Below are 15,855 nucleotides of genomic sequence, written 5' to 3'. Positions count from 1 at the left end.
TGCTAATTTTATATTTAGAATTTTTGCATCTATGTTCATAACAGAGTCTGGTAAACCAGCCTTTATAAGTGACATTTTTTCCTTCTCATTACACTATAGAATGCTTTTGAAAACCAGAACTTCTGTCCTGCCTGGTGTTGCTCAGTGGACTGAGTGCCAAGTGTGAACCAAGAAGGTCCCCTGTTCAATTCCCAGGCAAGGTATGTGCCTGTGTTTCAAGCCAGGTCTCCAGTTGAGGGCATGCGAAAGGCACCCAATCAACATCTCTCACACCAATGTTTCTCTCCTCTCTTTCTCCCTCCCCACAAATAAATAAGATCTTTTAAAAAAGAAGATTAGGAGTTTGCTCTAGAGTATTCATTTTCTTGTGTGCAGGATGTGAAATGGATTAGGGGCTCTTGGAGGAGGAGCAGAGCCTGAACCAATTAGATCCAAGTGAAAATGGAAAGAATTCAGCTACTGATTAAAGTATAACATTGTGAAACAGAAGAGGTTGATTTGAATTTAAAGAAGAGTGAAAATAATGAGTTGACAGGTTGAAATCCTTATCTTCACCCTAATCATCATCACCATCATTAGGATCCATACAAAGGAATGAATGCAATGTAAGGAAATTGCTAAAACATGGAATTACTTAAGTGGTTAGTGAGTTAGTGCATTAAGAAACTTTACTAATTTCTTTACGTTGTTTTGGATTTAACCTTTAAAGCTATTTCCATTCCCAATCAGAAAAAAAGCAGATATTCTAATACTGGCGACCACCTCAAAATGGGATCCATACTCCCAAAACCCTTAAATACAGTGCACTTCCATAGAAATTGCGTTACTCCCTCCTAGGCACAAGGTGGCGACGTGGCACCGTGCCGTCCTCCGTCCACGTTTCCTACGCAGGCGCGGTTCCGGGAGCGTACTGGTGACGGAGCCCGCAAGTTTGCAGGCGCAGCGGCAGCGCAAGTTTCTACACTAGTTGCGCTGACGCAAGTCGCTCAGACCCTGAGACGGAATCCATGTGGAAGCTGCTACCTGACGCGGGCCCAGCCCGAGGTGAGGAGGGAGGGAAGTGATCGAGGGTCGATTTCCCTAGAACACTCCGTGGGAAAGGATCTGAGGAACACTTCCGGCTCGGTCCCGACCGCCTTACCCTTCTCTGGCAGCCGCCGGAGGCGGAGTGTTGGGTGCTGGGGGAGCCACAGGCGGGGGAGCGGGGTGTCGGGAAGGTGGGATGTGGAGGGGGCGTGGTCCTGAGAATCCACAGCGCGGTTCTCAGAGGTGTGCTGGCCGCTCCTGTGATTGCTGCCCCTGTAGATTGTCTGCCCGCCGATAGAGTGTGTGGCATCAGCTGTGGTGGGTCCACCCGTGAGGAGACAGCAGGCGCTCACTGTGAGAAGCTGAGGTGACGGGACGTTTGTGTTCGGAACACCTGGGACCTGGGTCTGTTTTGCGCGTTCAGGCGAAGGGGCCGGGACATTCCCTGCACGCTGCTCTGGGTTCCCCGTTGTCCCACACCGTGTTTCATCTTCTGCCACTTCCAGTTCCCGTGTTACTCAACGTTTTTCATAGCCGTTGTTTCACTTTGTGTTTTCCGGAGGGACTGTCGGGTCCGTCCATCAAGTTCAAAAGGGATCACATTGACCTTAAACTGCGCGAGGCAAATCGCTTTTGCATGGGTTGCTACAGCAGGATTGTTAATGCTTTAAATTTAGATGTGAACCAGAAGTCTTTCAGGCTCCACAGTGTGATTTTCCAATCAGTCTTCTGTGCCCTTCAGTGAAGCTTTACTGGAAAAACACCTTTCATTTATAAGTGCATTATTAACATTCAAATATCAAAATAAAAATATTGCATCGAAGTACTTGTTTCATGTCCACACATGTACACGTGTGCATTTATCAGTTTTCTCTTTAATTCCAGAACCTTACCGACTTCTGACGGGTGTGGAGTACGTGGTTGGAAGGAAAAACTGTGACATCCTCATTGAAAAGGATCAGTCCATCAGTCGCAGTCATGCCATCTTAACTGCCGGCTTTTCTGCGACCTTTTCTGCGACTGGCAGGGTGTGTTGCTGGTTTTAATTCACTGACTCACAGTCAGGGGTCGGATCACAAAAGATTGTCATGCTGTGTGTGGGAGAACTGCAGGACCTTTTACTTAATAAAGCTGTTAGGTTTTTTGAATGTTAAAAAATTAAATACATTTTTGCAGTGGTACAAGTAGTATTTGCCTACTTTGGTACTTGAAGTTTCTGTTCCAGTATTTTACAGTTTATCTTAATGATTCAGAAACTCCGAGGAAGAAGAATATATTTAGATTTATTTACTGAAGCATTCATTGAGTGCTTACAATGTGCCAAGCCTGGGGAAGCACCTAAAGCAGGTGCTCAGGTTTCCTGCTTTAAAGGGTTTGTGCAGCTCTGTGAATGCAGGTATTTCCTCAAAGGAGATGGGATTCCCCCAAACAGTAGGAACTGATTTGTTTTATTTGCAAAGATAACTGATGCTATCCCCCACAGCTTCTTTGAATGGTGTTGAGTTTGTTGGGGTTGGTTGGTTTTAATTACAACTTTGGTTGATAAAAGTACTAAAAATACATACCAACAACTTTGCTGGTGATAATGCTGGTGGTAATGAGAAAAAAGCTTTTTAGCAAGTACTACATATTAGCAGATGCTGGAGCTGATCAGTAATACTTAGGTTTTGTGTCTATTCTTAATGGGTATAGAAAAACATTGTTGAATATTACTGACTGGTAAAACACTTTACATTATTTGTTGTTGTTGTTTTTCCCCCAGAGTCAAACACGTCAAATCGCTATATTGACAATAAAAGATAATTCTAAGTATGGTACTTTTGTTAATGAGGAAAAAATGCAGAGTGGCCTTTCCAAAACATTGCTGACAGGGGATAGAGTTACTTTTGGAGTATTTGAAAGTAAATTCAGGTAAGAATTTTAAAAATTAGTGTTAAAAACGGAGCACTTTATTTTGCATTAATCAAGTTCTAAATGATATGGAAATCTAATTTAGTTCTTACGTAGCACAGTGGTGTACTTTATACCACAAGGGTCAGTGGGTCCTGTTAGTCATAGGAAGTGACCAGAGGGAGAAAGAGTTTGAGTAAGCCCTGGGAACCTTGATTTCACATAGGTAAAAGTATAATGTTAACTGTGATTGTTGTTTTTTATTAATCGCAACTCCAGATAGAGGGAACAATGATTTTTATTAGTTAGAAAGCTTAGTTACACATACAAAATTAAAATAACATGTGCTGTGACCCTCGAATTTAAAGTTCTTTAAGTTGCCATCTCTGTATCCATAACAACTTCATGTAACTCATTTTCATTCACAGAGTGGAGTATGAGCCTTTGGTTGCATGTTCTTCTTGTTTAGATGTCTCTGGGAAAACTGCTTTAAATCAAGCCATATTACAGCTTGGAGGACTTACTGTAAACAATTGGACAGAAGAATGCACTCATCTTGTCATGGTAGCAGTTAAAGTTACCATTAAAGTAGGTTACATTCCTTGTTATTATGTTAAAATGAGTTCAGTGAGTTTAAGCTTACTCACCCACTATACACAGTTGTTTTTAAAGTCATTTAATTTAAACCCATCAGAACTATTGTAAATTTATATATACCTTCCCCATGCTTTTGTATACCATTTAGGCTGGAATATCTTTTCGGTAATGTGTTTTACTATATGATACAACAGAAACAAATAAAATTATATTTCAGATTTTGATTTAGCATTTTTAAAAATGATTTATGTCATCTGTTCACCAGGATTAACAGTGTATACCTTGTGTTTTCAACCTAAGAGCAAAGTGATTAGAGAGCAAGCTGCCCATCTTCAGAATTAGTATCTCCTGTCTCATCAAGTTGTCTTCCTCAGGTCTCTGTCATCTCATGCTCTTTTATTTGGTTTAAGACATTAATCATAAATACTTCTTAGAAGTTCTTGTAGTTTTACTATTACCCTAATGTACTCTTAAATGTACAGATTTTAGGTATGTGCCTTTAGAAGATGTTGATTATTCATTAAAACAGCGATACATTTTGGCATGTTTTCAGAGTCTTGTATCTTCATCAGGTTTACCGTATTTTGCCATGTATAATGAGCACCGTTTTGCCTAAATTTTTTAGGGAAAAATAAGGATGCACATTATATATGGGTATAATGATTATACAATCCTGTGTATAATGTGCACAAAAACATGGATGTACGTTTTATACAGCAAAATAAGGTAATTTTATCCAAAGCTAATTGAAGAAATGGGGAGGTGGTTCATCTTTTTAAAAATAGGATCATAGATATGTAGGATTGTTTTAGGTTAATATCTATAGTGAAAAGCAACAAATAATTTTGATTCTTTTATTAGATGATAGAAACATCTTTTAGTATCGAACATAATTAGAGTATGTGTATTAAAGCTACTGAGGTATCATAGAGGAGAGCTTGCTGCTCAGATTGAACCTCATGTCAAACTTGTACCTTGGTGGGGTTATCTCTGACAAGGATCATGTCATCTTTGCAAGTTTATGAAATTGATTTATCAATTCAGCAGAGTACTGATTTATGCTGTTATACCCACACATAATAAATCAAAATATTCACTTACTAGTTTACAGTGGGAATGCACCCTTACAGTGATCAGAATATTTATGTGTGGACTCTAAAGATATCAAGGTACCTGAGAAACAAGAGGTAATTGTGCCCTTGCTTGGCGGGGATATAATATGAGCTGGGTCTGTGACAGACATGGAAACTATACCCATTCACCAGAGCACACACTATTCTAAGTGATTGGAGCCTGATGGCCACTGTATGGCTCTGCCTTTTAGAGACTTGGATATACATCAACAAAGGCTTGCAGAGCTAGCTGTCCTTTTCCTATTTCTGATCAACCGTGCCAAAAAAGAAAACCTTGTTATTTTTTTGGTAAAATTTCCAAAAGTACAGATTAGCCTAGTTTTTAAAATCATTGAATGTTAGAAAAAATAGAACTTAAAAGGACATTCGGTTCAATTTTAATTTTCTGAGGAGTAAATTGAGTCACCGAACAATAAATCCTTTGCTCAGGATTACATGTTTTGAAGCTTACTCAGTCCAACTTTTGCTTCATACAAGAAGTTATTTCATTTTCATTGGTGTATTTCAGATTCTGTTCTTGAGAGACATCCGAAATTGCTAACTCATATTTAGGTAAACCTCATGTTATTAAAAGCATATTTAAATTCTTTAGCTGGATTAATTCCTAGAATTATGCTGAATCTTTTTTATTTTCATTGCCAGTGATGGTATTTTCTAACCTTCCTCAAATTTTGTGGATATATCTTATTTGAGGCTGATAGCTTAATTCCCGTACTCCCCACCCCATTTGTATATTCTTATTTTGAGCTTTTACCCAACCCCAAATAGTTATTCCTTTGTTTACTTTTTTGAAAAGATTTTATTCCGTAGCACAATCTGTTGGAAAGTCATTTAGGCTGAAAAAGTCTTCTCTCATGTTTATATCTCTTAATACTGTCTTCTCTAGGGCAGATGTTATACTGCCTGAATCCTAACTTACACTTTTTAGCATTTTAGTGTTTTTAAAATTATAATACATTTTATGTTGTTCAACCTCCCCAAATAAGTGTTTAAATTAATACTATAATTGGTAGGTTTTATAACTTAGTAACTATATAGGAATTTATATACTAAATTAAGCCATGACTGAACTGACTTATAGATTGTGGCTTCTTTGTAGAGAGATGAGAGAAGAATAGAATAGCCCCTTTGAAGTTTATAACTTAAAACTTTTCTTTAAAATAAGCTAGCATGAGTATCATATTCACATATGTTTTCTTCTTTTTAGACAATATGTGCACTCATCTGTGGATGTCCGATTGTAAAGCCAGAATATTTTACTGAATTTCTTAAAGCAGTTCAGTCCAAGGAACAGCTTCCACAAATTGAAAGGTATATTACGTACCTTAAATATAATAAAATATGACATAAAGTATGATAGCACTAATTTTATTTAGGTTAATTTCCTCATTAATGACTGTTAGAGAATGTAATGTTATAGTTCAGTTTTATTAGTGGAGATTTTTGTTAAAATGTTAAGAAAGGGTCCCTAGGTTCTTTGTTGGTTATTTCTTATCTTGGTAAAACAGTGTTACATATGTGCCAATATTGAGAGAAACACAGTGAAGGACAGTTATAGCATAGAGGGCCATTAGCAGAGCACATGTACCAGTGGCAGGTGTCCAGCACATGGACACTGCCTGGACTGTGTAATGCAGCAGCAGCCTGCTTCACAAACACATGGTCTCAGAGGAAATAGTAATAGCACCAGGGCCTGTGGATGGAGCTTGTTTCTCCTGAGACTAATACTTGTCCTGCTGAGTATTTAAGTATTTAGTGAGGTTAGTATTAGTGTAAGTGTTATATATTTTAAGTAATAGTATACACAGAGTCTAAGCGTATTGCCTGGCATCATAATAGGTGCTTATTAGAAAAGATGTTGTTACTAGTTACAGTATCTGGGAAGATTTATAATTGCTTTCTTCCCTTTCTTTTTTTCTCTCCTTTTCTCTTCTTCCTCCTCTTCTTTCTTCTTCTTCTCTTCCTCCTCCTCCTCCTCCCCCTCCTCCCCCTCCCCCCGCCCCTTTCCCTTTCCCCTTCCCTCTTTCCTTTCTTGGGTTGGCCAAAAAGTTTGGGTTTTTTTCCATTAAGATGACTGTAGTAGCACTTAGTTGTCTTTAACTTCATTCAAAATAGTTCTGTTAGATTATATTGTGACAGTTGTCCTATCAGCTTGCATTTTTAAAAACTTACCAAAATTGCTGATTTTTCATGTGGCCATTTTAATGTTGAAGATGGAAGAAAATATGCACATTTTCAGCATATTATGTTTTCTTATTTCAAGGAAGGTAAAAACACAACTGAAATGCAAAAAAAGATTTGTGCAGTATATGGAGAAGGTAGCTGTGATTGACTGAACATGTCAGAAGTGGTTTGTGAAGTTTTGTGTTGGATATTTCTCTCACAATGCTCCACAGTTGGGTACACCAATTGCAGTTGATAGTAATGAAATTGAGACATTAACTGAAAACAATCATCGTTATACCACATGGGATATTTGACATAGTCAGAATATCCAAATCAATAAAGTTATTGGTGAAAATGAAAAAATGTCTTGTTTTATGGGTAAATCATACGAACTTTTTGGCTAACCCAATATTTGAATGCTTTGCTAAATTTCTGAACCCCAAGATACAGGATATGCATAGTATTAGTAATGTTTAAAGTAGTATAAACTGTGGTTGAGGAGGAAGATATTTGTTTTTTTTTTCTCAGATTGAATGGTTAACTTAAAATGCTGGTAGCTAAGATGTTGGGTGTTTTAATCATCTTTGCCCAAGAGCACGCTTTGTAAAATATATGTCAGTAAATAAGGGTCTATATGTAATAATAAATTGACTATAAGCTTATTTCTATAGGACAACTTCAAATATTTGAAGAGATTAAAATGTGCAACATTTTTCAAGTTAAGTATTTCATTACTAATTTTGAAGTAATAAAGGTATTAATTTTCATTCAAAGTATAAGCTGCTTTACCCAGTGAGGGATTTTGAGGGGACTGTTTATACCTAATAATATCTATCTATTTTTATTTTACTTTTTGAAAGATTTTATTTATTTTTACAGAAAGGGGAAGGGAGGAAGAGGGGGAGAGAAACATCAATGTGTGGTTGCTTCTCATGCACCCCCATCCAGGGACCTAGCCCGCAACCCAGGCATATGTGCCCCTGACTGGGTATCATACTAGCAACACTTTGGTTCACAGGGCAGTATCACTTTTCAAATAACTGAAAATCAGATTTTTCTTTTGTTTTTAATTTTCATTTGAGAGCTTTCTTGTATCTTATAATCTGATTAACATAGAATGTAATGTTTTTGGACTCTGGAAAGAGATCCTCAGATTTTGCAGTAGATGATTCTTAACTTTTTTTGAGTTCTGGACCCTGTGAGAACGTGAGCTTCACTTACCTGTTCCCAATTTAAATGGCATTTCAGTAGAGTCACATTGTCCCCCAAAGCTTGTTTATGAACCTCCTTAATGGAGTTGATAAATCTTATAAATAACCACCCTTATTACAGATAATAAACCACTGTTAATTTTAGATTACTTAGGAGTAGAGGGGTTTGTCAGATAGACTTCTACTTCTAAAAATATGAGTGTTTCATGGTCTTAGAGATTTTACAATTCGTCATTGATTCCTTCTTATTGTTCAGATTCTCAGGTATTTTTGACTTTGGATGCTAGACCTAAAGTCAAAATTACACTAAATAATTTTTTCTGGCTTCAATTTATGACTTTATTAACTTAGAAGACTACATTAAAACATTCTTGCCGTAAGATTGTTTGGTAACCCCTAATTCATTGTTAACCAGGAAAGATACCATGTTTGATGGTGGCAATTGATAATCAAAATTTTAATATCATTTTAAAATACATAGATTTTCTGGAATCTAATCAACAAAACAAACAAGCAAAATATAACCAGAGACAATGAAATTATGAGAGGGGATAATGGAGGGAAAGAGGAAGGGTTTTCAGGAACATGTATGAAAAACACATGGACAAAACCAAAGGGGGAGGTAGGATCAGGGTGGGAAGTGGGGATGGCTGGGGTGGAGGGGATGGAATGAAGACAACTGTACTTGAATAACAATAAAATTTTTTTTAAATACATAGCTTTTCCCTTAATTGATTCCTACTCCCAATGGAATCTGTTTGATATACTTGTTGAAGACTTGTTTGCTTACTCAACTAGTTAAAAAGTTACATTTGAGTAGCAGGATGGGTTACAAAAGGGTTATGAAATAAATTGCTGCAACTTCTTAAAAAGATTTTATTTTATTAATTTTTATTTATTTTTCAATAATTTTCTTTTTTATTTTATTTTTTAAAGATTTTATGCCCTGGCTGGCGTAACTCAGTGGATTGAGCGCGGGCCTGAGGACCAAAGGATCGCGGTTCCATTCCCAGTCAGGGCACATGCCTGGGTTGCGAGCAAGTTCCCGGCAGGGGATGCACGAGACGCAACCATACAGTGATATTTCTCTCCTTCTCTCCTTTCCTTCCCCTCTAAAGATAAATAAATAAAATCTTTAAAGAGAAAAGAAAAACAACACAGTAATTTAGAAAGAAATAGCTGGAATAAATTGATTTGATTGGATGTATTAAGGGTTTTTTTTCAGCATTTTGTAAGATTTCTAAAAAATTTGCACATTAAGAGATAGTCCAGATTGAGAAACTGTATTTTAAGAGACTCGAGACCACGTATTTGCATTTTGAAGACAGACTTCAGTTTTACGGTTTAGAATGGGGTGTTGGCATTTATTAGTCTCAGAAGCCTTCTTTAGTTTAGAGACATCTTTAAAATTTTTAATTAACTTTAAAAAATGTTCTTGTGCTTTTTTTAGAAGCTTTTAATCTCCAAATCAATGTATGCTTCTCATTTATTAGACATTTGGCCAAAAGAGAAACAAGAACAATATTTAAAGCAAAGACATTCAAGGAGGGCTTATTTCCTCATTTTTCTTTTTTGAAGATGTTTATTTAATTAATTTATTTTTTTAATTTAATTCTTGTTCAAGTACAGTTTTCTGTCTTATATTCCCAGCCCTGCCCGCCCCCGAGTGCTCCTCACCTACCTCCCATTTCCACCCCCCACCTTAGTTATTGACCATGTGTCCTTTATACTTGTTCATGTGAATCCTTCCCCTTTTCCCCTTTGATTCTCTCCACTCTCCCCTCTGGTCCTTGTCAGTGTGTTCTGTATTTCAGTGTCTTTGGTCATATTGGTCATATTGTGCTTGCTTCCTTGTTTTATTGTTTAGATTCCTGTTAAAGGTGAGATCATATGGTATTTGTCTTTCACCACATGGCTTATTTCACTCAGCATAATGCTCTCCACTTCCATCCATGATGTTGCAAAGGATAGGAACTCCTTCTTTCTTTCTGCTGCATAGAATTCCATGGTGTAAATGTACCATAGTTTTTGGACCCATTCATTTCCTGATGGGCACCTAGTTTGCTTCCAACTCTTGGCTCTTGTAAATTGTGCTTCTATGAACACCAGGGTGCATAGGTTCTTCTGGATTGGTGTTTCAGGGTTCTTGGGATATACTCCTAACAGTGGAATTGCTGGGTCAAAAGGCACATTCATTTTTAGTTTTCTTAGAAAATTCCATACTGTTTTCCATAGTGGTTGTACCAGTCTGCAATTCCACCAAAAGGGGACTAGGGTCCCCTTTTCCCCACAACCTCTCCAGCACTTGTTGTTTGTTGCTTTGTTTATGATGGCCATTCTGACTGGTATAAGGTGGTATCTCATTGTGGTTTTAATTTGCATCTCTCTGATAGCTAGAGATATTGAGCATCTTTTCATGTGTCTCTGGATCCTCTGTATGTCCTCCTTGGAGAAGGGTCTGTTCAAGTCCTTTGCCCATTTTTTAATTGGGTTGCTCGTCTTCTTTGGAGTTGTGTGAGTTCTTTTTGTATTTTGGAGATTAAACCTTTGTCTGAGGTATCATTGGCAAATATGTTTTCCCATACAGTTGCTTCTCTTTTTATCTTCATACTGTTTTCCTTAGCCATGCAGAAGCTTTTAAGTCTCATGAGATCCCATTTGTTTATCCTTTCCTTTATGTCCCTTGTTCTAGAGGATGTATCAGTAAAAATACTGCTGCATGGAATATCTGAGATTTTCCTGCCAATGTTCTCCTCTAGGACTTTAATGGTTTCATGGCTTATATTTAAGTCTTTTATCCACCTTGAACTTATTTTGGTCTATGGTGTAAGTTGGTGCTCGAGTTTCATTTTTTTGCATGTAGCTGTCCAGTTCTCCCAACACCATTTGTTGAAGAGCCTATTTTTATTCCATTTTATATCATTGCCACCTTTATCGAATATTAATTGACTGTAGAGAGTTGGATTTATTTCTGGGCTCTCTGTTCTATTCCATTGGTCTATGTGCCTGTTTTTATGCCAGTACCAGGCTGTTTTGATTACAGTGGCCTTGTAATACAGTTTGGTATCAGGTCCTACTTTGTCCTTTCTCAAAACTGCCGCTGCTATTCGGGGTCTTTTATGATTCCATATAAATTTTTGAAGTGTTTGTTCTATGTTTGTGAAATATGCCATTGGTACTTTAATAGGTATTGCATTGAATCTGTAAATTGCTCTGGGTAGTATGGACATTTTGATGATGTTAATTCTTCTATTCCATGAACATGGTATTTGTTTCCATTTGTTTGTGTCCTCCTTAATTTCTTCTGTGTGGTGTAGTTTTCAGGATACAGGTCTTTTACCTCCTTGGTTAGATTTATTCCCAGATATTTTGTTTTTCTTTTTGCTATATCGAATGGGATTTTTTTCTTGATTTCTGCTTCTGCTGATTCATTGTTAGTATATAAAAATGCCTTTGATTTCTGGATGTTGACTTTGCATCCCGCTGTTTTGCCAAATTCATTTATTAGGTGGAGCAGTTTTTGGGTAGAGTCTATAGGATTTTATATATACACTATCATGTCATCTGCAAACAATGCCAGTTTGGTTTCCTCCTTTCCGATTTGGATGCCTTTTATTTCCTTTTCTTGTCTGATCGCTGTGGCTAAAACTTCCAATACTATATTGAATAGAAGTGGTGAAAGTGGACAACCTTGTCTTATTCCTTATCTTAGTGGGAAAAATTTTAGTTTTTGCCCATTGAGTGTGATGTTGGCTGTAGGTTTCTCGTATGTGGCCTTTATTATATTGAAGAATGCTCCCTCTAATCCCACTTTTCTGAGTGCCTGTATCATAAATGGGTCTTGTATCTTCTCAAAAGCTTTTTCTGTGTCTATTGATGTGATCATGCGGTTTTTGTCTTTGCTTTTGTTTCTGTGATGTATTACATTTACTGATTTCAGGATATTAAACCATCCTTGCATCCCTGGGACGAATCCCACTTAGTCATGATATATGATCTTTATAATATGTTGTTGGATGCGATTTGCCAATATTTTGTGGAGGATTTTAGCATCTATGTTCATCAGCGATATTGGCCTGAACTTTTCTTTCTTTGTTGTGTCTCTATCTGGTTTTGGAATTAGGATGATGCTGGCTTCATAAAAAGAGTTTGACAGTTTTCCATCATTTTGGAATTTTTGGAATAGTCTGTGAAGAGTAGAGGTCTGTTAAGAACAAAATAGTCTGTGAAGAACAGAATAGAGTCTGTTAGCTCTTCCTTAAATGCTTTGTAGAATTCTCCTGTGAAACCATCTGGTCCAGGGCTTTGTGATGGAAGTTTTTTGATTACTGCTTCAATTTCATCTGCTGTTATTGGTCTGTTCAGGCTTTCTACTTCTTCTTCATTGAGTTTTAGAAGATTATATTTTTCTAGAAATTTGTCCATTTCACCTAGGTTTTTAGATTTCTTGGCATACAGTTCTTCATAGTAATTTCTTACAATTCCTTCTACTTCTGTGGGGTCAGTTGTAATCTCTCCTCTTTCTTTTCTGATTGTGTTTATTTGGGTCCTCTCTCTTCTTTTCTTGATGAGCCTACCTAAAGGCTTGTCAATTTTGTGTATCTTTTCAAAAACCAGCTCCTGCATTCATTGATCCTTAGAATTGTGCTTTTAGTCTGTATGTCATTTAATTCTGCTCTGGTCTTGGTTATTTCCTTCCTTCTACTTGCTCTGGGCTGTCTTTGTTGTTGTTGCTCAAGTTCTTGGAGGTATCAGATTAGGTTGTTTGTTTGGAATGTTTCTATCTTCTTTAGGTAAGCCTGTATTGCTATGAACTTCCCTCTCAGGACTGCCTTCGCTGTGTCCTGTAAGTTTTGGGTTGTTGTGAGTTCATTTTCATTTGTTTCCAGAAACTTTTTGATTTCTTCCCTAATTTAATTCTTGACCCATTTGTTGTTGAATAGCATACCATTCAGTCTCCATGATTTTGGGTGGGTTGGGTTTTTTCCCTTGAGGTTGGTTTCTAGTTTCAGTCCCTTGTGGATGGATAAAATGCTTGGTATGATATCAATTTTTCTGAATTTGTTGAGACTCGTTTTGTGTCCTTTCATGTGGTCTGTCTTTGAAAATGTTCCATGTGCATTTGAAAAGAATGTGTATTTAGCTTCTTTGGGATGAAGGGCTCTATATGTATCAGTGAGGTCCATTTCATCTAGGGTGTTGTTTAATGCCACAATATCTTTGTTGATATTTTGTTTGGAAGATCTGTCCATTTTTGACAGTGGGGTGTTAAAATCCTCTACTATAATTGTGTTGCTGTCAATATCTTTCTTGAGGTCCTCTAGGATTTTCTTTATATATTTGGGTGCTCCCTATGTTGGGTGCATGTATATTTATGATGTTAATGTCTTCTTGGTGGATTTTTCCTTTGAGTATTATGAAGTGACTTTCTCGGTCTCTCTTTATGGCCCTTTTTTGAAGTCTATTGTGTCTGATATGAGAATTGCTACCCCAGCTTTTTTTTTCTTCTCCATTTTCTTGGAAAATTTGTTTGCAGCCTTTCACTTTTAGTCTATGATGGTCTTTTGACCTGAGGTGGGTCTCTAGTAGGCAGCATATGTGTGGGTCATGCTTTCTTATCCATTCAGCTATTCTATGTCTTTTAATTGGAGCATTTAATCTATTTACATTTAAGGTTATTATTGAAAGGTACTTATTCATTGCCATTTTTGTACCTGTGTTCCTCCCCATCTCTTTCTTTTCCTTCCTTTCCTTAAAGCAGACCTTTTAGTAATTCTTGTAGAGCTGGTTTGGTGGAGGCGGATTCTTTTAGACTTCTTTTTTATTGGAAGCTCTTTCTTTGGCCTTCTATCTTGATTGAGAGCCTTGCTGGGTAAAGTATCCTTGGTTGTAGGCCTCTGTTTCTCATTACTTGGAATATTTCTTGTCATTCTCTTCTTGCTTGGAATGTTTCCATTGAGAAGTCAGTAGCCAGCCTTATTGGGACTCCCTTCTATGTTACTTCCTTTTTCTCCCTTGCTTCCTTAAGGATTTTTCTCTTTGTCTGGTAGTTTTGCCATTTTAATGATGATGTGTCTTGCCGTGGGCCTCTTTGAGTTCTACCTGATTGGGACTCTGTGATTCCTGGATGTGTGTGACTTTTTCTCTCATCAAATTAGGAAAATTTTTTGTTGTTACTCTTCAAAGTAGGTTTTCTATCCCTTGTTCTTCCTCTTCTCCTTCTGGTATTCCTATTATTTGGATATTATTACGCTTCATATTGTCTTGCATTTCTCTTAATTTCTCCGCATTCTTTCTGAGCCTCTTTTTCTTTTATTGCTCTGTCTGGGAGATTCTTTCTATGCTGTCCTCTAACTCACTGATGCAATCTTCTTCCTCATTGATCCTGCTTTTCATACCTTCTACTGTGTTCTTCAGTTCAGAAATTGTATTTTTCATTTTTCTCTTGGCCTTTGCTGATGGTTTCTATATCCTTTTTCATGTTGATATAGTTTGCAGTTAGTCATTGTAGCTCCCCTGTAGTTTCTGGTAGCTCGTTGTAAGCTCTTTTTTAGAAATATTTTTAATTTATTTTCTTTTTAGAAGAGAAGGGAAGGAGAGGAGAGAAATATCAATGTATGATTGCCTCTCGTGAGTCCCCTGCTGGGAACTGGCCTTTAACCCAGGAATGTGCCCTGACTGGAAATCGAACAGTGAGTGTGTGGTTCGCAGGCCCGCACTCAATCCACTGAGCTACACCAGTCAGGGCAGCGTTTTGAATTTCCTGATAACTAGTGCTTTGAATTCAGTATCTGATACTTGCCTCTATTTCATCTGACATTCTCTCTGAGACTTCCACCTTTTCTTTCATTTGGGGATTGTTTCTTTGTCTTCCCATTGTTTGTGATACTGTTCTTGTTGGCCTCAGCTTCTTAAATTGATCTATTCTGATTGCCTGGGTTTATGGTGTGAACTTCTGTGGTAGAATACCTGGGAAATTCAGTGGTGCAGTCTTGTGCAGGTATCTTGGTTTTCTCTGCTTCCGCCTACTCCTTTTTTTGTGCGGGTGTGATCAGTTGGAGGGGGAGGCAAAATGGTTTATCATAGCAGAAGAGTATTTTATGTTATTTACAGTCACAGTCGGTACAGAAGAAATAGACTATCTTTAGGGTATGTATAGTGTTAAATGTGCTCTTCGACCCAGCTTGCCACTTTTAAGAAAGGATGGACAGAAGATAAGTCTCTTGTTGTGAAGGGGAGGCTTGTGAGTTGTATCTAGAAAGCAGTGAGGTTGCGGGCAGTCAGATTTTGAGGTAAGGTGAGAGTAAAGGATAATAATTTGGTATAGCATGTGAGCAAATAGAGTTAATCAGTTTAGTAATAGAATTCAGGAACCTGTAAGGTAGTCTAAGGTCCGAGCGATGTGTTGTGAAGTATTTACCATTGTATAGAACAGATATTATTTACAATAATATTAGAGCAACATTCACATGACAGACTCTATGTGATCTGTCTGAATGGGGGTTATAGAGCTTGGGTAGTATGCCAAAGGAAAGCAAGTGGCGTGAAGTATAGAAATTTAGCAATACACTGGAGGAAAGAACTGGGGAAACCTGTCAAATAGTACAATATAACCAGCCAGGACTAAGAAACCTGTAAGAAAGAGGAGGAATACAAAGATACTATTAAAATAAAAACAAGAAGTGAGAATAATGAAAAAAATAATAATACACCTATGTAGCAACTTGAGGCTTCTCTGCAATAGCAAAGTGAAATTTGTCTCTGTGTCACTATTGTTAAGATGCCCCCTCTTTAGGTCCCACTGTGGTCCTTTCGCAGTTCCCAGTTATTTG

The 15,855-nt window shown here is 37.4% G+C and overlaps 1 protein-coding gene across 6 annotated transcripts in view; it reads left to right on the top strand.

Annotated features, from left to right (window-relative positions):
* Positions 1-904: 904 nt before the first annotated feature.
* NBN (nibrin) overlaps positions 905-15,855 on the top strand; it is a 68,958-nt gene continuing 54,007 nt past the window's right edge. For 2 of the 6 annotated variants that reach the window (XM_037049335.1, XM_037049337.1), the window contains exons 1-5: positions 906-1,044; positions 1,912-2,054; positions 2,789-2,937; positions 3,345-3,504; positions 5,854-5,957. In XM_037049335.1, coding sequence (XP_036905230.1) covers positions 1,008-1,044; positions 1,912-2,054; positions 2,789-2,937; positions 3,345-3,504; positions 5,854-5,957 — 593 coding nt within the window. In that variant the 5' untranslated portion in view covers positions 906-1,007. Of the gene's footprint in view, positions 1,045-1,341; positions 1,432-1,911; positions 2,055-2,788; positions 2,938-3,344; positions 3,505-5,853; positions 5,958-15,855 lie in introns of those variants that run through there. The other 4 variants (XM_037049333.1, XM_037049334.1, XM_037049332.1 and 1 more) reach the window with 3 other exon arrangements.

Source organism: Sturnira hondurensis, unplaced genomic scaffold (genome assembly GCF_014824575.4).
Source record: "Sturnira hondurensis isolate 20B ecotype Veracruz unplaced genomic scaffold, ASM1482457v3 Scaffold0006474, whole genome shotgun sequence".
In the NCBI taxonomy this organism is placed as follows: domain Eukaryota; kingdom Metazoa; phylum Chordata; class Mammalia; order Chiroptera; family Phyllostomidae; genus Sturnira; species Sturnira hondurensis.
This window is presented reverse-complemented; position numbering and strand designations above follow the sequence as displayed.